Consider the following 24,904-nt stretch of genomic DNA (forward strand, 5'->3'; position numbering starts at 1 on the left):
CTCTTCCTCGTGATTGCCGGCCACGCTTCCCCTTCTCATCAAGATCGCCAGCCACGTTTCCCCTCTTCCTCTCTTTTGTGCTTCTGCTCCTCTGCTGTTACTTCTTCTTCTTCTCCAAATGCTTGAGATTTTTTTTTCAACCTCCTCTGCCTAAGAATTGATTTTCCAACAAAAGTTAAAATTGGACGTCACGTGAACAAAAGTAAAAATTTGAATTACCTAGAAAATATGCCCAATCGTCCTTAGTGTAATTTTTAAAATCACGCGTTGGAGTGGCCAAATTGGGCTACCCTCAATTTGATATGTGAAATTAAACCTAAAAATATCGTTAAATATAAATCGTGCCGTGAGCGTGTCACGGGTTGTGTTATCGTACCCGAGAGGGAGAGAGGGGTAACCTCCGGCGAATCCATGGCCTTCGAGGACGACGATCTCATCTTCCTTCGACGACGACGACGACGAACCCTTCCCCTTATCGTCCATCATCTCCAGCTGCTTTGGTACAAACCCTTGTTGACACTTGATCGTCCGACTCCAGTACTCGGACAACGAGGTCCCTCCGACTCTGAGGATCCCCCAATTCCGGTGACTCTCCTATCGCTCCTTGCTTGCGTTTATGATTTACTTAATGTGGACGAGAAAGTCCAATTGTTTCTAGAATCTGATGCCACCATGGTTCAGATTCGTTCAATAATTCAGTAAAATGGAAATGCAGTAGAAAGATTTCACCTTCAGTTGAAATCTTATGCTGGCCACAGAGCAGAAGAGATGTATGCATACAGGTCGTTGCTTCTTGGCCATGTTCGTAGACGGAATGAACTTAATATGGACGATCTGCACGTCCAAGCCGTTTATGATTTATTTAATATGGACTGTCCTCAATGGAGATTCTTGGGTTCCAAAATTACAACTCAGATGTCTTCCTTACAGCACTGGAACCATACAACCTATGGCTAATCCTTCACGAGGACTCTCTTTACAAAGGACTAAAGTGTTGGCTTCTGCGGCATTACGTGGAATACTTCCATAGACTCGGTGGTTTGCCAAAGAGGAAAGGTCTTCACAAAAGGCAAGTTTTGATTCAGATCAAGCAAAAGGCCTTGGCTAACGTCAAGGGAAGGAATTTGCTTGGCAATTTCTGCTCTTTTTCTCAATTTCCTTCGGGCATTTCTGGATGGACAAATTAAGCAGTCCCTGATGAGGAGAAGGTTCTGGATATAGATGCCCAGGAAATTAAATTGTCCGTGCTGTTGGTTTGGAACGTGTGTTTTCTCCTGTTTGCCAACCTGATGAGGATTTAATGGAACCAAAGTCAACAGACGACTGTCATAAATCATCTTTGTCTATGCTAGTTTGTTAAAGTTAATGATAAGGCTAGATCACTCAAGTCCTTGATGTGAAGTGGGGGATCCCCAGCTCGCCATGTGAAGGTTCTAGATGATAATTCTCATAAATCATCTACACGTCCCTCCACTACTCCCCAACTCCGGCAGCTTCCCTCCCTATTTTTCCATTCGTTGTTGACCTGACTGAAGAACACCAAGGAAATGTGGAAAAATTGACTGCTGAAAGGATTATTAACCCACTGTTACAAGCATTGCAAGGGACAGAATATAGCCAGACGAGAATAGCATTGCTTGCTCAGCTTGGGTCAGCTTACTTCTTGATTGCTTGCTAAATTGGGAGGCCTGGCTCTTTCTTATTCATCACTATCAAGCATTGATTGTTAGCTTTTCTCTGTCATTCGGTTTTTGTCTTTATAGTCCGAATATAGTTTTATGCCAGGACAACTGTAGTTTGTCTATATGAAAAATAAAGTGACAGCTTCACCTATGAATGAAAAAGAAAGAATAGATTGATAGTTTAATTGGTGTGTGAATGTTCCACATTTCTGTTTTGCCTTATTCTGCATCTTCTTGCCATTTCTAATGGATGTCCTATACACTGGGGAAAAAAAAAAAGAATCTGTGTGTTGGCGGCAGGGTTTCTAGGATGAGGACTGTTACTCTGGGATAGGATACCGGATCAACATAACAGGATATAGATAACTAAACAGTCATATATATTGCAAACGTAACTAACTACTCATGAACTAGTCCAATTTTTGCAAAACCTTGAACGCATGAAGAAAATCTTTTATTTGTAAATGAAATTAATCCAAGTTTCAAATATGTCGCTTCAGAGCTAGTTGGAGAATTGCCACTATATATGTTAGTGTTTTGTGCCTTTTTATCCCAAATCCCTCTTCTTTTTGTTTCCTATTTTGTTAAAATTTGCTTTCTTATCTTTTTTTTTTCCAATGAATTTGTACTTTCCTAATTAGTTTATCATTTCACAGTATCTATTTGTTCAACCTCCAGGCAAAATTAGGTCTTATAATTTATGAATAAACAAAGTACTTAAATGATGTAGTTGCGTGTGCAATTGCATGCCACTCCTTTTTAGTAGTTTTTTAAAATATTTCTTCTTCTAAATCTTTATTGTACCGTTTTTTTTAATTTTTCCTTCCAAGATAATTCAGGTTATTGTAATTTAATTTGACCACAATTGGCTTTTGAGTCCAATGTCAATACAGCTATTTATCAGTACAGTCTAATTTATTAGCACAGGCCATTGGTGTGGTGTGGGGTTCATCATATGTTTTCTTTTTGTTTCCTTGTTTACCATTTTTAACAGTGTGATGAACATATTGTCATTTGGGTTGTTAGTTTACAAATGCATACCCTAAACCTATATTTTCATGGATAAGTAGGGACCTCGTGTGCTGGGAACATCTTTTTTTATTTGGGTGGGGGAGGTGGAGTAGGAAGGTAGCCACCTTCCTTCCCACTTGACTCCAACCATAAAGCGGCCAAGATGGTAAAAACTCTTAAAAGGAATTACCTGATATGGGCAATTTTTGCAAATATTCAGGAAGCAAATACATGGACTAGAGTGTAGTTACCTGTTGTGATTATAATGCATTCAATTTAAAGGGGCAATAAACATCAAATTCACACCCAAGCTGAATTAACTTGCATGCATTGTACATACACGTGAGTCTTTTCTCTAATGCTAACCTCCGACAGTAGAGAGTGATCACCGCAGTAGGCTTATCTAAGATCCAACCTTTGGGATAATTGAGTAAACTATCTGCTATTTGTCTTGAACAGACATCATGCTTGAAAGTCTAATCCTTCACCATTGCACCAATTAATGGGTCCTTCATATTTGGTTTATATTTATATTTATGGTTTAGAGTTTTTGTATTTAAGTCTATGATTTAGATGTTAAATAAGAAAAAGAAAATCATGTAGAGATGTAGATTTGAGAGCACTGTACTTATTCATAGTACTTAAGTGGTAGAGTCTTTCACACAAACTGAACAATTGAAGTTCGAATTTCTTGTCTACTTTCCTACATAATCCTAGGTTGACTATGGAAATGTATCTTATTATCATTTATATTACTTGATATTGGCTTGTGTTAATGTCGGGTGTTGCAAGATGAAAGTGGATTCCATTAAAGTCGAACAAGCATTGTTTCACCTTGTGACCTTCTTATCTTTGCACAAGCATCTGTAAAATCTAGATGTTGGGAGTCATTCTCATAGGCCATGTCACAGTCACTACTAACATAATGCTATAACATTAGGAGTAATTTCCCATTCTTGCCTGCTTGCCTCAAACATATCAATCCTTCATTGGTCACATTGAGAATTGCTGTTTGCATTGTCAAGGACCTGATATGGGGTTCAAGATTTTGTAGTTAAATACATACTTGAACCCTGTTATATAGATGTAAAAGACTAACTACAAGATGTTCTTTGATTGTTGTGAAATTGTTACCTACTATATATTTCATCATGAGTAATATAGTACTGTATTTTTTACTTCACCTTTTTAATGTCCTTGAGTGAACATTCTTGATGTATTTGCTATCAATTTGTTTCTGTTGAATAATTTCTATTAAGAGGTAATGTGTTTATTGTCTTCAATTTTCTCTTGACAACAAGTTAATGTTGTTCTTAATGCATTTTCTAGTGATGTATTTTGTGAAGGGTAATTCTTTTAAGAGGTAATGCCTTATATATATGCAGCATATGAATTATGACTTTGCTGTTGTTGTAGGTCCTTTCTTGTCAAGTGGATCACGTTATGGGATAGCATTGCACATATAAAACTAAACACAAAAAGTATTGTATTGTATTGGTACATATTTTACCGAAACTGATATATGAGTTACCATATCGAAGTGTTATATATGGCTTGGCGGTGCAAGGTGGCTACTGTCAGTCTTGAATCAACTTTTATCACTATTGGAAACCCCAACAGTAACATTGCACGGAATTGGAAGATTTTACCATTGACCTTTATCCAATGTTGTATTATCCAATCCTTCTCACTAAGATTTTGCTAGGATTTGTGAATTTGTCATGAGATATGTGCCTGCGTTACTGTATTGATTGGAAATATAGAGCAGTTTCCCTTACCTTGAGTTAGTGAAAGTTTTTGGTGTGAAGTTAGTGTATTGAGAAGCAAGAAACTAAATGGGGAAATAAATAAAACTTGACATAAATGGACGTTGGACAAGCATTTTTAATAATGATATTAGACTTCAATATTGGTAGGTGAGCAAAGATGTCAATGTATACCAGCAATTAGTTGAAATTATAGCAAATTCCAAGGTTGTATTTATGTTCATATTTAGATTTTTTGTAGTTTTCATAGACTGTGATTAATGGGTCCTAGTGATTCAAACAGATGTGTACTAGGAATTGCAAGGTGGAGAAGCAGTCATTTTGCCACAGTTGACCCATATTATTTACACTCAGACGACACACTTAGGGTATCAGGACAGTAAGATTTGAGTTAATTATGGTACCTCTAGGATAGAAGGGTTTTAGCTAGAAAGACAATTTAATGCATCTTTTTTTAGCAAAATTAACATAGAAAATGAAATTTTCTGATTTTGTTTTGGATCTATGGTTTATTACAGAGGAAAGGTTAGAATCAATAAAAAATTTGAAAGAAATGTAAAAACATTCTTGTGTTTTACGACTTAGTTATTTCTGAACTTGCTAGTCTGCAGCAAAACTTTATGTATTAAACAGGATTGAGTTTACTTATAACACCTAAGATAGAGAAGACAATTATTGATTATTTAGCTGGTGGGCCTACAAATTTGGTTTCATGTATGTAAAACACTTCTCTCAGCAAATAGGATATTTAGTTTCATGCATTTCAAATAGTATATTATTCTGATGGTTTTCATTTTTGAATTTATTTAATGGCATTTACTATTAGATTGGTTGGTTCTTTTCTTCTTCTTCTTTTTTTTTCAATTTAATACATTTACCATCAGCAGCGTAGCCTCTGGCTTTATAAAAATCGGGGCCCATGGTGCTGCAAACCAATAGAGCTATCAACAGAAAAATCAACAAAAGTCAGGCTTCTGAGTAAAAGGTTTAGTTGTTGGTTTATGTGGCATGTTGAGTCCTGATGTTCTAGAGGCATGATTTCTGGACTACTGGGGGCTGGGGTCTGCAATAGGTCAATTTTGAAGTAATCTCCGTAGTAGCTGATGGGTAGAGGGAGTCTATTTTGGCCTATTTGTCGTCTCATGTGCAGGGGTTGTCTTTGGCAGCTGTATTTTCTCCTTTGCTCTGGATGGTTTATTCTCTCTGTCCTATCGTCGGTATCAGATTTAGCTTGTGTTTATGGATCTCTATTCGTAAGGCCTTCTTGCTGAAGTCCCTTGTTATTTCTACTGTATCGTAGAGTGTGTTCTCTGTGCCTTGGCATTGGGTTTCATTTCTGCTGGTTGGATGCTTAATCAGTGTTTTCTGGCTTTTGCTTTTCTTTGATGGCATTCCCTTTTCTAATGCTTGGTTGTGGTTTCTTCATAGGTTACCATCTTAATCAGGAACGAACACATGCCGGTTTCTAATCGCTTTGTTTGAGTGGAGTGTATATTAGTATCCAAGTTGGTCTTCTTTTTGCTGCTTGTTAACAGGTTGGCTTGATTTAAGTGGGAATCTATTTGCCTGGGTTTGGTATATTTAAGTCAATGTCGTTTTTGTTGGGAGCTGTAATCTTGCTGAATGTTCAATTCCAAGCAGCTGGGTTTTTATTATTGTGGTTTGAATTTTTTGGGATCATTATTTGGATTTTTCTTGCTTGATTTGCTTTGGTGGATCAAGAATTCTACTGGGTGGTTTTATAAAATTGACGTTAGGAGGTTTCATCTTTTCTTGGAGCTGTTTCCCTTTAGTATCGGAAGTTCCTTGTGTTGGCTGATTTGTGAGTGGGCTTACTCAAGAACTCCCTAGAGTATGTGGAATGCAAGACCTAAGCTAAGAATAATTTAGAACATACAATACTCAAGAATAATCTAGAATAATTAGAAGACTCCAGAGTAGTCCAGGGAACCTAGAATACCCTTGATACTTCCAGAACCTAGAACGCCCTAAATCATTTCAGAACAACTTATAGAAGCCTTCAGATTTCCAAGTTACACCTTGAATACTCTCAAATGATGCTAGGGAAGCCTAGAATATTCTAAGTAAGCTCCCCATCTAGGCTCCTGCACGGCATCCATAATTGGTGGGGTGTGACACATTGCTTATCCTAGCCATATCAATGTACGATTGGCATGATGTGGGTGGCCTTCTTTTCTGCACTTGGTTCTTTACATAAAAACCTGATTGATCTTTGTCCAATTGTTTTGCAGGGATTATTTTGAATTCTCTCATTATCAGATCATTCACACTCTTGTATTGTTGAGACCTCAAGATTCAACTGGGCAGGTTGCTTGAATGTGCATTTTAGAAAGTACAGATGCTTGTGTGATTCGGAGAATACTTGCAGGACCACTAGTTGCTGGTGGTCCTTTACAGGTGACCTCCTTTCTTTATAGGGTGGGAAAGGATGGCCCTTGCAACCACCGTTTCATCTCACTTTTCCTTATTTTCTTACTTTTTCATATCTGATTTTCCTTATAGCCACGTGAGGGAAGGGGAAGGGAAAGAAATTGTTGGCTATTTACAAAATGAACCTGTCTTCTTGTCCTCAATTCATAAATTAGTAAAGTATCTATACTGGGATTTGCCATTTGGCAGACAAATTGTGATTTGATATTTTGCTGACCGTTTTATTTATATTAGGGTAATATTAGAACTAATATTGTCTTTTGAGTGAAGATGTAAGTTTATACTCAGGAACTAGTTGGAATTATAGCAAATTCCAAGTTTACGTTTAGATTTTTTTGTAGTTTTTGTGCAAACTTTATGATTAGATGAGTCCTACTGACACAAACAGATGTTTACTAGGGATTGTAAGGTGGAGAAGTTATGATCATTCATATTTACACTGATGAATGATGACACAAAGAGGATATCTAGACAGTAAAGTTTGAGTTAATATGATTTTTAAGGAGGTGAGGGTTTTAGGTAGGAAGACAATTTAATGCACCTTTTCTACCAAAATTAACACAAAGTATTTACTATGTTATGAATAGCCATATTTAAACTTGCCAGTCTGCAGCAAAACATGACATGGTGTGTAGAGGCACTTACTAATAGATGTTTTTTCTTATCTGGTGGGGATAGAATGGAATAATGTGCTGCTACAAAAGAGCAAAGTTTCCTTCTAACAATTGAGAGAGAGGAGGCAATTTTTTTGATTATTTAGCCTTTTTTTTAGCTTGTGGGCCTACAAGTTTAGTTTCATGCATTTAAAACAGTGCCCTTCTATATATAAATACGATATTATAACAATATGCCAATAAATGATTAGGCAGCAACGTGTTTCCTTCTGAAGTCAGTTCTTTTGAATTGTTTCTATTTCTTCCTACTTAACATTTATAACTAAACCAAATTTCTCTGATGTTTTGACTATATTAATTAGGATATTACGAGGACGATTGTCCCCTTTACCATGCCAGGGCTTCAAGCTGTTTGCAACATTCCTGCTACAGGTTTAATTTCAAGTGCTACACTTAGCCTGATTCTTCTAGGGGTGCATTGACCTATGAGGTGTGGCTCCTTATGTATCCTAAAATTTTCATTTCTTATGTTACTTGATTTAACTTCAGTGATTGTTGCTTTTGAATGTTGAGCAAGATACTTTGAGACCTGTGCTAGAAACTTTACTCCTGTTCTTTCATGGTAGTTTGAGATATGTTTACTTACCATTGATGAAATTTATGTGTAGTTAGCTAAATATCAATTCTTTGGCTAACAAACGTGAGATGCAACAATGTTATGAGTGGTATTTGTGCAGTTTCTTTCCTTAATATCTGAGAGCCAGCAAGCCTTATGTAGCAAAATTTTCACCATCCAAGTTTTGAAGCAGAATGTACATTGTGTGTGAGCTTTTGGTTTTTGTCAAATCAGGTTACATCCTTTCAGCTCACAAGGACACTGAAATAGGTGTGTGACTGCTGGGGTGAGATTCTTAAGACCTTTATTTGTAGCTCACAAGGACACTGAAATTGCTGGATGTCCAATTTTCCTTAACTTTTATACTTGGAGATTAATTTAAAAAGCCTAGACAAGAAGCAGGCTGCCTGACATGATTGCTTTATAGGGTGCCATATAACATTGATAGCGATCAGGAAACCAAGATGTATTTTCCTTCATTGGCAGGTGCGCCTGAAATAATGTTCTATGTGTGCCTATTTAGTTTGAAATTTGACGCAGGCAAGGTACAACTTTGAGTGTGAAAGTCATGCAACTGGTCCTTTCACTCATAATTTACATCTACCTAGTCCATTTGTGATTGAAAATCTGTAAGATGGCATTTGGTTTCATCATAATCAAATCGAATGGCATAAAACTTGGAAGAAACTAGTTGAGTTGGAATCAAACTGGCTGGGATTTTCGTTCATTTGTGTGATTGCATTAGATAGAAACTTGTTGGAAATAGATTAATCTTACCTAATAGAAAAAGATTCATTCAATGTGGAGAAGAATTAAGTCCAAATAATTGTTTTCTTGTAAGAGAAAATAGTTTATTACTATTATTTATTGCTTTTAATATATTTTCTTTATGTTTTTTATTTGTTAGTTGTTAATATTCTTTTATATCACAATAGTTGTCATTATAAGTAGGGATATCAAAATAGGTAAACAGGTTGGGTCACTATCAGGTTGCAATCAGTGTTATTAAAGGTACGTCTAGAAACAAACCAGGCGGGCGAAATCTGCCCAGGCACACCTAGGCCCTCAGCCGTAGCCTTGGGCTCATAGATGTTAAAGATGCGCCTCATGAAATTAGTTGTCAAGCAGCCCACTACCCACTGAAACCAGCTGCCATTCTTGGTTTCAGCTTCCCCTCTTCTCAGTTCTAGCATGTATACATTACAACATATTTACATTTTTTTAGTTTAAGTAATTGTCCACATTTTCTTTAATTTATATTTTACCTTTCATTTACTTTAATACATAAATGTAAATAAGAAAGTACTCCCTATTTGGATTTAATAAAAATATCTAAAAAATTAAAATCTATAACAATAAGAAAATAGAATTTTGATTTAGTACAAACTCGGGATTTCACAATTTTATTATTCTAAAATATATACCTACTATTTTTTGAAATAAAAATCATTTTAACAACAATGAATATTAGTTATCAAAATATTAGGATATAATTTTTAAAAATGAAAACATTTTCTTATATGTTTTCTTATAATGCACTAACCTTCCAGACTTAGAAAAATAGTATTTTTCAAAATAAAAATATTTTCTTGATTGTGGACTTGTAGTGTTTATGTATTTGTTTAGAACTTTGCATGATATCATTAGTACTTGTTTGAGTTTGAGTATTATTTCTTTGTTTTTCTTAAGATGGTCTTTAGAGTGGTATTGTTGTTGACATGTTGTGAATCTTGTAGGAATTAAAAATTTAAAATGTTATCCAACACTATTGATCATAATTTTGATAATAGCTCTGCTGGTAGAAGAAAAAATCCAGTATGAAAATATCATAGTTAGCATATGTTGAATTTTTTACTTTTTTTTTATAACATATTTGTTAAAATATTATTAGAAGTTAAAAACTATTTTATGTATTTTTCTTCAACTAGGACATATATATATATATTTTTTTTTATTAACTTGCGCCTAGTTCCACTAGGCTCGCGCCTCGCCTTACACCTAACCTTGAGCCTTTAATAACACTGGTTGCAATATGTTAAGACTCAATCCTAAATTAATCTGATAGCTTATTAGATCAAGAAACATTAGCCTTAATCTGGATATATTAACTAAATAGATAAACAAGTTAACTTATTAAAGACTTATTCAAGTTAATATATATCGATCAGGTTGACTCATTAACTTGTTTAGAGTTGAGGTTAAGATGATGGAGATGGTTGGCTAGAGAAAATGAAAGAATCGAAAAGTTATTAGAAGCTTCTAACCTTACGGTTTCAATTTTTTATCTCAAAAATACTCTTAAGAGTTGAATTAGGACTTTAGAATGTTAAATGCTTGAGGGGTATTTTGGAAAATAGATATTTAAATTAATGGGTTATATCAAGTCAACTTTTTTTTGGTTTCATCTTGATCCACTTAAATCTACTTTGTTATCAAATCAATTTTAAGTTTTTTTCGATTTGTTCTGTTATCAAATTGAATCCAATAAACTCTTATCAAGTTAACCCAATAATGACTCAAACTTATTAAGGGTCGACCCAAATTCATTAATTTCATGTTGAGTTCAGGTTGGATCGTTAGTTGAGGTGATCTATTGACAACTTTAATTACAACTACGTTCAATGTTTATGAATACATAAAGTATACTTGTATGTTAATATTATGTATTAAGTAGGGAATAATGTCTCAGTACTTTTTCTACTCGACATATATGTTTCTTTACTTTTTATTTGTTATTATTCTCATGAAAATTGATTGGATTTCTATTTATAGTTAGACTATATTAAATGTTATATAAACCAATAACTATCACATCCATGAAGTTATCTTGGTAATGGAGCTACATCTCGCATTTGTGCTTGAAGTAAGATCTACTTTGTTCTGATAGAGTTATTTTAGACTTGCATTCCACCAATTTTATTTTTCTAGTAATTTATTACATTCTACTAATGTTAACTAGACTGGTAAAGACCAAATACGGTTTTGCCCAATATAGTATCCCATTTGAATCAAATGTGGCCCAAGTTTGATATATTTTAGTTGTTTAATTTATAGGGTTTAGTTTGGAGTCCCCTACATGCAAAACCCAAATCAAAGAAACAAAAGTAATTTCGATTACCTAAATTAAATATCAATATTCAATATTATTCATAAAAATCTTATCTTCAATGCATTATTAAAGGATTATTTATAGATAATTAATAGATAAAAACTAATTCTAACTATGTTTCTTTGATCCAATCTAATTAAAATTATATAGATAAAACCAATTCAATTAAGATTTTAGAAAATAAAAAAATTAAAAGAAACTAGAAACAAATTAAAATAAAGAAGTTAAAAAAATATATTAATTTCTATTTTTATGCCTAAAATATTGTTTCTCAAATATTTATTTCTATGATTTTTATCACTCTTCCTTTCTTTACTTAATTAAATAAGTTAAAATGTAGTTTTCCCCCTCAAGTGATGCTTCCTTCATTTCTTTAGTTTACTATTCACCCCATCCTATATTTGATTTATTCCAAAGTGGTTTGTACCATTTAGTTTCAGTCAGACTAGTTGGAACATCTTGAATTTTTGTTGAAACTAGAATGAAATTCCTTAAAATTTGTATTGGCAAACTTTTGACGATCTTAGAGGTTTTCGACCAAAACTAGTCGAAAGGATGATTTCGACTAAAATTGAAATTTCGACCAAAATAGTGAGATGAGTCGGGATTTGGGATGGGGGAGAGAGGTCGACACTATGTACAGTGCAAAAGTAATCAGAAAACAAAAACCATCTCTTCCAGTCTTCCTTTTCTTCTTCCTTTATCCTCTCGCTTACGACAACGACTTACGAGCATGGCAGTTGTGGTCATTTCGACAACGGCTCACGGCCACGGTGATTGACACAGCACAACAATTCCTTTTTCCCCTTCTTTTCATGTTCTCCTTCTCCTTTCATCTTCTTTTTCCAAGGGTCATCTGTCCTTGCATCTTTTTTTTTTTTTCCCAAAGGCTATCTTTTCCTCTTTTTTTTTGATAGTGTCACTATGTCGATCGATCAGTCTCAGCCTTCCTTTCTCTTCTCTCATTTTAGTCATTCTTTCTACGGTGTTGGCTCCATTGGTCGACGATCAACATGCCTTCTCCTTTTCCTTTTTGGTAGGCCTTCTCCATTCCTTTTCTTTTAGTCGTGGACAGGCAGCGACAAACTTAGCATCGAATGGTTGGACCTTCTGCAAAATTTCAATTAATGGTTAGGTGAGTGTTATATATATATATATATAATTCTAAAACAGAATGCTGAAATGCTCTGTTACTAACCAAAATATCTCATTCCAGCGAAAAATCTGAAAGGATAGCCAACATAATTGACAACCTTGATTTATTCCCTCCAAAATTTGTTTGGATCATTTATTTTTGGAGAGTCAAGATAGAAAAGTCTTTTGTAAGAATCCAAGAAAGATGGGTATGAATGGAACATAAATATCACAAAGAAAATTCAATATGGTATGTCCTAAATAAAACCATTGTAGATACTTATGGGACATAGAAGATGAATGTCAATTCTTGTATTGATTTGTAAAAACACTAATAATTACACCCTTTTATGTGATTTTATTTCCATATAGTGCCTTATTGAGATTTTATTCTCATTCCAAACCATGTAAAGGGTATAGAGGATGCCCAATAGGGGGTTGATGAGAGATGAATATTCTGTTTTCACCATGTATGTATTTTTTTTTTTTTTTTTTACAGACACGTTTTGCTAAAGAGTTCCTTTGAGAGTTTAGACTTTCCATAAGCCTTTGTTAGAAGAATTTTCTAATATCATGCCTAATGAGCTCCCTAGCAACCTACCACCTATGATATGGGCAACATCCATAGGAAAACATGACAAAATTTAATCTTTATAATCACCTAATTGAATAAGAACAAGGCATCTCTCGATGATTAGTAATGTTATGTTATTCACCAAATGCAACTTTGAATGGTTTTGGATATGGCTCTACCTTAAGATTAAGTCTAGTAATTGTAAACTTAGAAACCACATTCACGGTACTACCCCCATCAATAACTAACATGCAATTTTTTTTACCAATCCTAATGCATGTTTGAAAAATACTAGTGCATTTTCAATCATTGTCATGGACACTCTCAGTTAGTACACACTTCATAGTGTTAACCTGTTCTACTAAATCTAATTCATCATCAATCTTCCCCTCCCCTAGAAAAATCTAGTGGATTAACCATTCCATCTTCATCCTCAAGTTAATTAGTAAATTCTTACCCTTACTCTAGAGTTAAGGCACATTTAGGACAATGAGCAGTTATGTGACCCTTCTTTTGATAATGGTGACATTGAATGTAAGGGTTATAAGGATAGGAAGTACTAAGTTGGGAATTTTAGGAGGCAAAAAATCTCTATAATTACTAGCAATGTTATCCCTAGAAACTAAATAAGAGACTATCTTATTGACATTAGTATTTCTAAGGGAAAGTAGAGAAAATAACCTTAATGGACAGGAGTTAGATTATTGTGTGGACACCTAACGAATAAGAAGGGCTTTAAGGTATTTTCCTATCTATAAGGTTTTATGATAGGCTTTTTCTATCCATTTATAAACCTTTTCTTTGTAAAGAAAGAATTCTCATTTCAATCACATCGAATTGGAAGATTTTAAAATTGGGTAAGTATTCAGTTATACTTAAATTTGACTGTTTTAGGTTTAGTAGTTGTTGTTGCGACTAACCCTTGTGGAAGGAGGGTAGGTGTTTCTCTTTTAACTTTGTCAGGTTCCTACGATTTTAGTACGTTGTAGCCATTTAATTTGATGTCACCTGTAGAATATTAATTCTTTAGAGAACAATTACAACTTGTAACTGAAATTGTAATAGTTGATTGATTAGCTATGTATAAAGCTAATCAATTTGTTTTGTATTCATTCAATAACACCAACATATCCAGCCTTTATCCCACTATATGGGGTCGGCCACATGAATTCTAGACTTTCATGTATTTTTGTCTTTTGTTATATTTTCATTTAGGCCCATACAGTTCATATCAAACTTTAATGTCTCTCTCAAAGTCTTCTTGGGTCTACTTCTACCTCTTTTTTTGACTAATTATTTCATTTCATCAACTCTTCTCACAGAAGCGTCTCTTAGTCTTCTTCTCACATGACCAAACCATCTTAGTCTAGTCTTTCTCATCGATTGACACTACTCCTACCTTATTACGAATAACCTCATTTCTAATTTTATCTTTTCTTGTATGGTTGCACATCCATCTTAACATCCTCATCTTCGCTACGCTCGTCTTTTACTCATGCTGGTATTTGACTGCCCAACATTTTGAGTTATACAACAAAATTGGTCTTATAGCTGTCCTATAGAATTTTCCATTTAGTTTTAACGGGATTTTACTATCACATAACACCCCCGATACATTTCTCCATTTTAGCCGACCTGCCTTAATTCTATGCGTGACATCCTCGTGAATTTCTTCATTTTTTTGAATCACTGATTCCAAATATCGAAAATGGTCTTTTCTTTGGATGATTTCGTCTTCCAATATTATTATAACATCCTCAACTCTTGCATTCTTGTTAAATTTACATTCCATATATTCTGTTTTCCTTCTACTTAATTTAGAATCTAATCCCTTAGATTCTAAATTGTTTCTCCACAACTCAAGTTTAGTGTTCATTCTCTCTTTTGTTTCATCCACCAATACTATATTATCTACAAATAGCATACACCATGGCATATCTATCTGAATGTGTTTAGTGAGTTCATCCACTCCATTTAAATGTGTTTAGTGAGTTTATCCATTACTAAAACAAATAAGTATGGACTTAGTGCAGAACTTTGATGCAGTCCCATTGTAATTTTAAACGATTCAGTATCCCCTCCACATGTTCTGACCTTTGTCTCTACACCACGATACATGTCCTAAAGGGCTTGTATATAAGCTATTTGGACTCATTTCTTCTCTAAAACCCTTTTATAATACTTCTCTAGGGACCCTATCATAGGCATTTTCTAGAACTATAAACACCATATGCAGGTCCTTCTGATGATTCCGATACCTTTCCATTAGACACCTCAGTAGATATATAGCTTCCATTATTAACCTACCAGGCATGAAATCAAACTGATTTTTCGATATGTCTATTTCTTTTCTGAGCCTTTGCTCTATTACTTTCTCCTAGAGTTTCATGGTATGGCTCATTAACTTAATTCCTCTGTAATTTTTATAGTTTTGAACATCTCATTTGTTCTTGTATATAGAAACCAAAGTACTATTCCTCCAATCATCTAGCATTTTTTTTTTTATTGAAGGATCATGTTAAATAATTTCGTTAGCCAGGAGATGTTCTCTTCTCCCATGCATTTTCATGCTTCTATTGGTATATTATCCGATCCCAACGTCTTATGATTTTTCATCTTTTTTAATACTTGTCTTATTTCTTTTGAACTTATGCGTCAATAAAATGTATAGCTCACGTTCCCTTCAGAGTTGCTAAGATGTCCCAACCTAACTCTTGTGTCCCCACCATCATTGAATAATTTTGTGAAATACTCCTTCCATCTCTCCTTAATCGCTCCCTCATTCACTAATACATTTTGGTTTTCATTTTTTATGCATTTCACTTGGTTTAGATCCCTTGTTTTTTTTTTTTCTCTTGCTTTAGTTAATTTATATATATCAATTTCTCTATCTTTTGTATCAAGTCGTTTATATAGATTCTCATATTCTTTTAACCCTGCTTCACTAACAGCTCTTTTTGCTGTATTTTTTGCTTCTTTATAATTTTTTAGGTTTTCTTCATTGTTGCACTGACATACAGCCTTATAGTAAGTTTTCTTTTTTTTAATTTTCAATTGTACCTCTTCATTCCACCACCAAGACTCCTTAAGGTTTGGGGCTCTACCATTTGTCTCTCTAAGAACTACATTTGTCGTGTTTCTCAGGGTAGTACCCATTTCCCTCCACATTTGGTTTGTTTGTCCTTCTCCATTCCATTCCCTTCTACCCCTTAATTTTTCTTTGAAGATTAATTGTTTCTCCACTTTTAAATCCCACCACCTAATTCTTGGATTTTGTTTTATGTGATTTTTTCTCTTCCAATTTCTTATTTGGACGTCAAGTACCAAAAGTTTATGTTGGGTAGTCAAACACTCTCCCGGTATCACCTTACAATCCCTACAACCTAACCGATTCTCTTGTCTCATGATGAAGTAATCTATTTGGGTGCTTGATGTAATATTTTTATATGTGATTAAGTGTTCGTCCCATTTTTTGAACCTAATATTGGTTATGATGAGCCCATATGTCATAACAAAATCTAGAATAGACTTACCCTTATTATTAATTTCCCCGAATCCATACACTCCATGCACTTTTCTATAGCCGCTTCCGTCTCTACTCACGTGACCATCTAAGTCACCTCCTATAATCACTTTCTCTCCTCTTGTATGAGTCCCTCTATCATTTGTGAGTCCCTCTGGGTCTTCCTAGAATTTTGCTTTTATCTCCTCACCTAATCCCGCTTGTGATGTATATGTACTAAAGATATTCATAGTTATTCTTCCTAGACCAACCTTCACCATAATAATCTTCTCATTTATTCTCTTTACGTCCACAACCTCATCTACTAAGATTTTATCCATAATAATCCCCACTCCATTTTTTGCTCGATCATTTCCTGTGTACCATATTTTATATCCAATTTCTGATAAAAGTTTTATTTTTTTTTCCTACCCATCTCATCTCTTAAAGGCACATAATATTCATCTTTCTCCTAATCATCACATGTACCACTTCCATAGCTTTGTTTGTTAATGTTCCTATATTTCATGACCCAATCCTTAATCTATGATTTTGATTTTGGGTTTGACTTTGAATTTGATTTTATTTTTGATTTTGGACTAGTTTCTTTACCCACATTTGTTCAAGCAAATGCGAGGACCTTTGCTCATTTGTTACTACATCCGAGCGTCGATGCTGACCCTAGCTCACTTGACACTACACGCGGGCAGTGTAGTGCGTCGCTATGAAAGGTGATGCACACTCGAAGCTCTTTTATCAACTGATGCGCACCTGAAGCTCTGATACCAACTGATGTGAACCCGCGATGGAATGAAGCCAAAGGAACCCACAAAATATTGAAACAAACCCCAAAAAGCCAAAATCAAATATAAGGTAAAGAATTCTTGACCCATTGATTCACGAACCAAAAACCTAGATTATATTAAAATCTAGACCCGTTGATATGCGGAAACAAGAACCAAGAATTGTGTTGTTGAATGTCACAAAGATTGCCCAGATCTTTGATAAGTTCAGGTCTTGAACGCCACAAAAAAAATCAATCATTTGATAAGTTCGAAGTTTTGTTCATTGAAGAACAAGATATAAAAAAGAGAAATCTCTCAAATTCAATTCATAATCTTCTTTTTTTCTCTTTTACAATGGAAAAGCCTTTAAATAGGCAAAAATAATTAAATCCTAATTCTACTTGAAAACTAATAAAAATCCTAAACCTAGTCATAAACTAAATCCTAAATCTGATGGGTTTTAGTTAGTCCAATCCAAATAGAAGTAGAAATAACAAAAGTAACCCGATCCAACTACAAGTTAGAATAATAAAACTAACCTAATCCAACTACAGGTTGGAATAATAAAACTCACTCAATCCTAAATTACATAGGAAATAAGTAAATAACTTGCTAAACAAGAATCTTAGTAAAAAAAGGAATTAGTATTCATCCAATTCCGACACGGTTGACTGGATTGACTGATCTGATTGTGTCATTATTAGTTAATCATCCATGATTCTCATCAAAGGGTTACGCCCTAATGGTTTTTCATAGTTTGTTTAGAGTTCGTGTTTTGGATCCGACTAGGTTTTATGTTAGATGTTGGCTACCTAACACAACCCTCCTTCTTTATCCGGGGTTGAGATCGACAGTGGATAACATCCCCAGCCGGAGTTTTTTGTATTCATTCAATGACATTACAAATTTAATTTTCTGTATTTCTCTCTCCAATTTTCTCTCCCGATCTTATCTCTCAGAATTATCAGTTTCTCTCTCAATTTCTCTCTCTCCCAAACATTTTCTCTCTCTCTCTCATTCTTCTCTCTCTTTATTCTCCTCTTAAATTTATCTTATTTTCTACCTTATCTCTCCCCACTTCTTGCCTTAATTCTCGCCATTGGCTAAGAATTTATTCTGTCAAGTCCAGGTTCATGACAAACTTTTCCTTCATGACGGCCCATTGGGTGATTATAGGCTCACCTAATCTCTCAAAATTATGTTGATGAACATTTTTCCAATATTTCTTTGTAGAACCAATCAATTTCATTTTAGCGAAACGAACTCTCTTAATATTAGTCATGTTATACCAAGTGAAATAATTATCAATGTCATCCAACCAATCTAAAAACACATTAGGGTCTAACCCATTGTCATACTCCTGAACATCCACTTTCATATTCCCATTGTTTTCTTTATTGTCTTCTCGTCTATTCCTATGGGGAAAATGTGGTTTCCTATATTCTTTCTCTAGATTTCTTTCATGATGTGCATTGATTCTAGGATTGCTAGCTATAGGTTCTTCAAAGTTTAGATGACTGCAATCATACTTAGGTGCTTCATAACATGTGTTTTTATCATGAGGTTGCCTAGATTTGAAATGAGATAATGTCCCATATAAGTGAGGAATCTTATTGGGAGCAATGTATATCACCGGAGTCTTGAGTATGCTATATACAAACTCATTAGAATGGGGGTGACTCTACAAAATCATCTCCTATCTTTTGCTTACCTAGTATGTTGAGGACTTGTGGCATCTATTTAGTAAGCATTCCTATTGTATTCAACAAACTCTTGAGATTGTTTATTCTAGTTTCAATAGATTTTATGGAATTGTGTAATGATTGAACATCAATTGTAGTGAAAGAAGGTTGTCTGTGTTTGTTGGGTTGAGGGTGGCAGTTCATGCTTGCAATTGAATTATTTTTAGGAAAATATTTAATGAATATGAATCTTGCTAAAAAGGCATGGATTATAAAGCACAAGCACTTTCTAAGGGCTACCTTTCCAATGTTGTCAATGTGTCATACACTAATATGCATGCATACCCATGATACATGTCAAACATAGAAATGTGGCATATTCGATACTTTCTTAAAAATTTTAAGAAAGATACAAGTGAGGACATGTATGTCACCTATGCAAACACTTTAATGACTAAAAATATTTTTTTTCTTTTTTACTCTTCATTTTTTTTCAAGTTGGCAATTCCTTGATTCTTATGTTTTTCCATGTTTTGGTTGCCTCATTGTTTAATTATCCTTCATGTTTCTATTCTCTAGATCTTTACACATCAACTAGATTGTGAAGATCACAGCTATTATGCAAAGATAAGCCTCGACCAAAAACTCAAAGCAGCAAACACAGAATATTCAATACTGTAAGCATGCAATAATCAAAATAAATCAAACATAAAAACGCCAGAAGATTTACCATGGTTCACCCGTTAATGAGGGTTACATCCACGTTGAGCTCCGGCAAAGAGAGCTCACTCCACTATTGGGACAAAAACGATTACAACCTCAATATACACAGATTCACTCTCAACCCTCACTATACAAAACAATTCTCACCTTTAAATCAGCCCCATAACCACAGAACTAAAGGTCAGAGGCCAAACCCTAGAGAGAAAATAAACATTCGTAAACTATACAGAGAGAGAAAGGAATATCAAAGAATGATCAGATCAAACCAAACAAGAGGAAGGTAATTGGAGGCTGAGTGTGCTGCTGATCTCGAGGCCACTGTAGAGGATATAAAGAAGGCACCAGCGGTGGAGATTGGGTCGAATAAAGGCATAGCAGAACATCGACGATCGGGAAAGCAGTAGGCAAAACGATAAGGTAAGTACGCTAAGCAAAACGGCACAGGGGGTTGCCATTTCGGCCATCTACTCAGGGGCCCAAAACGCTGCCATTTTGGGTGGTCCTAAGGGTTGCCAAAATGACCCTCCAGCCCCTCCGTTAAACGCAGCGTTTTGAAGCTTCATAAGAATACAACAATCTCCACCTTGAAGCTTCAACATTTTAGGGACAAGTCCACAACAATGGAGCATGCTACAACCTTTGCCTTCATTGCTCATGTTGGTTGTTCCTTCAACCAACCGTGACATGCAGCAAGCCCAGACAGTGTCTGAACTTGGCTGCAGTCACAATTTTTGTACCCATATCAGCTGGGTTGTTTTTTGTAGGGACCTTTTGGATAATTACCTTTCCCTTGGCCACTTGGTCCCTTACAAAATGGTATTTTACATCTACATGTTTTGTCCTTTCATGGTAAACATGATTCTTACATAAATGTATAGCACTTTGGCTATCAGAATAGACCACCACCTTACCTTGTAACATCTGGATTTCTGTTAGGATACCTTGAAGACAAATGGCTTCCTTAAAAGCGTCAGTTACAGCAACATACTCAGCCTCAGTAGAGGACAGAGCCACCAGGGGCTATAACTGAGACTTCCAACTTATACAATTACCACTTAGGGTAAAGTAATAAGCTATAGTAGACTTCCTTGAATCTCGATCACCTGCAAAATCAGAGTCTACAAACCCTACCAAATCAAGTGTATAAGTTCTTTTCATGTAATTCAAACCAACATTTAAAGAGCCGTTAATATACCTCAGTAAAAATTTTAGGGCTTCCCAATGATGTTTCCCAGGATTAGACATATATCTACTAAGTAAAGAGATTGAAAATGAAAGGTCTGGTCTGGTACTAATCATGGAGTACATGATGGTTCCAATTACATTAGCATAAGGAATGGATTCCATTTTTAATCTTTCAGAATCTGATGTTGGACATTGGGCTTTAGACAAAATAAAGTGACCTCCTAAAGGTGTATTTACTGGTTTGCAATTTAACATTCCAAATTTCTGTACAGCCTTTAATAAATAATCATGTTGGTGAATCTTTAGACAATTTTTACTTTTGTTTCTCTCAATTACCATCCCTAAAACTTTCCTAGCAGATCCTAAATCTTTCATATCAAAGTTTGTGTTCAACATTGATTTTAGATCATTAATCTTAGACTTAGATTTGCTAATCAATAAAATGTCATCAACATACAGCAACAAATATACAGGGATATCAGAGAGAATGTAGTAAATACAATTATCATATTCACTCCTCACAAAACCAATCCCAATTACAAAATTATCGAATTTCTTATACCATTGACGTGGGGATTGTTTTAGACCATACAGTGACTTTTTCAACAAACAAACAAAATCTGGATGTTCCATATAGATAAGCTCTTCTAAATCTCCATGTAAGAAGGCAGTTTTAACATCAAGCTGTTCTAATTCTAGATCATACTGGACTACTATTGCAAACATCATACGAATGGTTTTAAACTTAACAATAGGTGAAAATATTTCAGTGTAATCAATGCTTTCCCTCTGTGTAAAACCTTTAGCAACTAATCTAGCTTTAAATCTAAGGGGATCAGAGGGTAACATACCTTCTTTGATTTTGAACAGCCACTTACACTTCACCAGCTTTTGTTTGTGAGGTCTTGGGACCAATTCCCAAGTGTTGTTGGTTATCAAGGATGCTATTTCTTTATCCATAGCACACTGCCACTTTGGGCTGTCTTGAGAGCTGGCAGCCTCCTCATAAGAGGTAGGCTCACTGTCTCTCAATTCGATGCCTGCCACCAAGGCACAATAAACAAGGTCTAAATAGGCATACCTAGCAGGGGGTCTAATTGACCTCCTACTCCTATGTCGGGTTAACTAATAGTCCCTTAAGTTTTGCTGGGGGGAGTCATGATGCTCCACCTCAACCTCAAGGACTTCAGTTGATTTCTCCTGATCACTTTCATGATCAGAGGATGAGTCACTTCTAGGGTTAGGACTGACAGAGGTTGGGGCAGCTGGCACATCAGGCATTCCTGATGGCTGCTCCACTTGAAAGTGGGTATTACTTCCTATCACAAAGTCTTTTGGGATACTAGGTTTAGGATCTATTTCTGTATTTTCTAGTTTGCAAGGGAAAACACTTTCATTAAATATAACATCCCTACTTATAATTATTTTTACTCCTCCAGAACTCTTATCCCATAACCTATAGCCTTTAGTTCCTTCTTGATATCCTACAAAGACACACTTTGAGGACCGAGGGTCTAGCTGTAACACCCGGTGTAACCGGTGTTAAGAGAACATGAAATGAAGTAAGAAAAATTCCAAAAATGCCCTTGAGAAGGTGTTGAATCCTTGAGATTGAGGGTGCCCTATGAGAGGGACATTTTGGTAATTTGGATAGCAAAGTCCAATAAAAGGGTAATTTGGTACATTGGAGATAATTCCAAGGTGGAATTGAATATGGAAGTGAATTAGTTCCCATTTTGCATTATGTGGAAATAAATGGGATTGAAAATTCACAAAGGGTGTTTTGGTAATTTTGGAGAGAAATTTCATAAATGAATTAATTATGAGAAAATGAGGAAATTAATTATGGGAGTGGAAATAATTAATTGGTAAATTATGTTTATAATTAATGGATGGGTGAGATGGAAGACTTGGAAGCCAAGTTTGTGTCTTAGAGTGACACTTGGCATGGTCTTATTCAAGCAAAATTAAAGGATTTAAATAAACCAAAAAGAATGAAAAAGATGAGCCATTTAGCCCATGTGAGTGTAATGATTTTGTTGCAATAAAAAGAAATTGCAAATGAAAAGAAAATGGTCAAGCATTAATGGGGGAAAATGGGAGATTAAAATAAATGGGAAAGAAAAGCATTTATGTCTCTCCAAGTTGTCTTTCATATTTAATGTGGTGAAATTAGTCCCAATTAAATAAATGAGAAATGGGATATTTATGGGATTTGAAGACTTGATCCAATGGTGGAAAATTAGTCTTGAAATTGGAATTTATCTAATGGTAGAGATTTAAGGCCTTATGTTGGCATGGATTGCCAAATGGGATGCAAGGATCCAATAGAAGAATGAGATGGATGGTGGAGATTGGATCTCCAAAGAAGTCCATGGCTAGGATTCATTCTTGAGAAACACATGGATTGTGTTAATTTGGATGGTGGGGATTTAATCTTCCAAAATGCATCAAGGGTTGAGATTAAAGAAGACTAAGGGCTATGGACTGTGCTTCTTCCAATGGTCAAGATTTATTCTCAAAAGTAAAGGAGAAATGAAAGGCTAGGATCAAGTCTTGCAATTGGGAATATCAAGGCTAGGAAAATAAATCAAAAAGAAAAGAGAAATGAAAGTGTATAAAAAGGGAAGTGGACCTTCAAGCTCAAGTTTTTCCATTTGAAGAGTCTTGAGAAAGAAAAGAAAGGAAGATGGAGGAAGTCTTCCCTTTAGCCATTTGAAGGAAATAAAGAGGAAGGAAGAAGAGAGAAAGAAGAAGAAAAAGGAGAAGAAGAAATCCAAGAAGCCTAGAGGTAAATGTTACATAATTTTCTTGTATTTCTCATTTTAAAGGATCTCTTTATAATCCTAGGCTTGTTTTTCATGTAAGGAGTTTGAGGAAATTAAAGGAAGTGATTTTGGAGGCTTGAAGTTATTGGAAACTTGAAGATCCATGGAGTATTGAGGTAAGGGGAAAGCCCCAAGTGGATGGGGGCTAGCATGACTCTTGTATGCATTTTAACATTTTTGTGCTTGCTTTGCATATGCTTGTGTGCATGAGACTCATGGCCATGAAATTGTGTGTTGGATGGGTATGTTGAAGCCTTTAACCTTGAGGGTTGAGATATTGGAACCCTAGGCACTTGCATATGGCATTGGCATCTATATTGTTAATTTCCATACTTTATGTCATTGCACCCTTATTGAGCTCTTGGAGCTCATGAGGTTTATTTGACCTCTTGTAGGTATTGAAGCATGCTATGGAAGGGTTTGGCAAGAGAAAGAGGCTTGAGCATGAAGACATTGAATATTTTTTTTTAAATGGTGTAATTTATGCTTAAATTGTATATGCTTTGTGTAAGGGTTTCTTTAAGCCCAAAGGGTATATTTTGATGTGTATGTATGGAAAGGAAAATCTGGAGAATTTGGCGTTTTTGGGGTGTTGGAAAGTTGGAAATTCAAAAAAAATAGGTTGTTGGAAAATTTTGGGGAGCAGCAGGTCGGCAGGCAGCAGGGGGCGCGCGGGCGTGCGCGGGCGCGCGCGCGGCAGGCGCACGGCCGCGCGGCCAGCCCGCGCAGTCGGCCCGTGCGGCCGCTGCTGGCCTTGGGGCCTAGCCGGCCTTGGGGCCCGCGCGCGAAAAAAAAAAAGGAAAAAAATTTCAAAAATTAGGGGAATAAAAGGGGAAATAATAGGGCCCAATTTTGGGAGATTTTGGGCTATAGAAGAAATTATAAAATCCCCGAAGGAGTCCCCGAGCGATGAAGTGTTGGAAAAATTGGAGGATTTTTCTGAGTATGAGTTTTCCCCTTAGTCTAGCCCGGTGTTAAGAAGCATCTTGAAGCCCTTGGGCGGCGTAGCGAGTTATTTCTTCATTCATAAGAAACTCGCGAGGCCCTAGGGTGTTTATGGATCCTGGGTAAGCGAAGGGCCAGACGAAGCCTAGTTCCCACCTAGGGCGTTTCTTCTTGAAACATAGTCCGCCCTTCATCTCAGACCGGGCAGGTGAACAGTTCGGGTAATTGTTCACGAGTAACTCCCGTAAGTGGGAGCGGGGCGTTACACTAGCTTTCCTATAGATTGATGAACATAGG

At 35.5% G+C, this 24,904-nt stretch overlaps 1 protein-coding gene across 1 annotated transcript in view; it reads left to right on the forward strand.

Moving 5' to 3' along the window:
• The first annotated feature begins 336 nt into the window (after positions 1 to 336).
• LOC127798737 (uncharacterized) overlaps positions 337 to 24,904 on the forward strand; it is a 171,703-nt gene continuing 147,135 nt past the window's right edge. Inside the window, exon 1 of the mRNA XM_052332303.1 lies at positions 337 to 585. Within this exon, the coding sequence (XP_052188263.1) occupies positions 412 to 585 (174 nt within the window). The 5' untranslated portion in view covers positions 337 to 411. The remainder of the gene's footprint in view (positions 586 to 24,904) is intronic.

The sequence above is a fragment of the Diospyros lotus genome, chromosome 4 (assembly GCF_014633365.1).
Source record: "Diospyros lotus cultivar Yz01 chromosome 4, ASM1463336v1, whole genome shotgun sequence".
In the NCBI taxonomy this organism is placed as follows: domain Eukaryota; kingdom Viridiplantae; phylum Streptophyta; class Magnoliopsida; order Ericales; family Ebenaceae; genus Diospyros; species Diospyros lotus.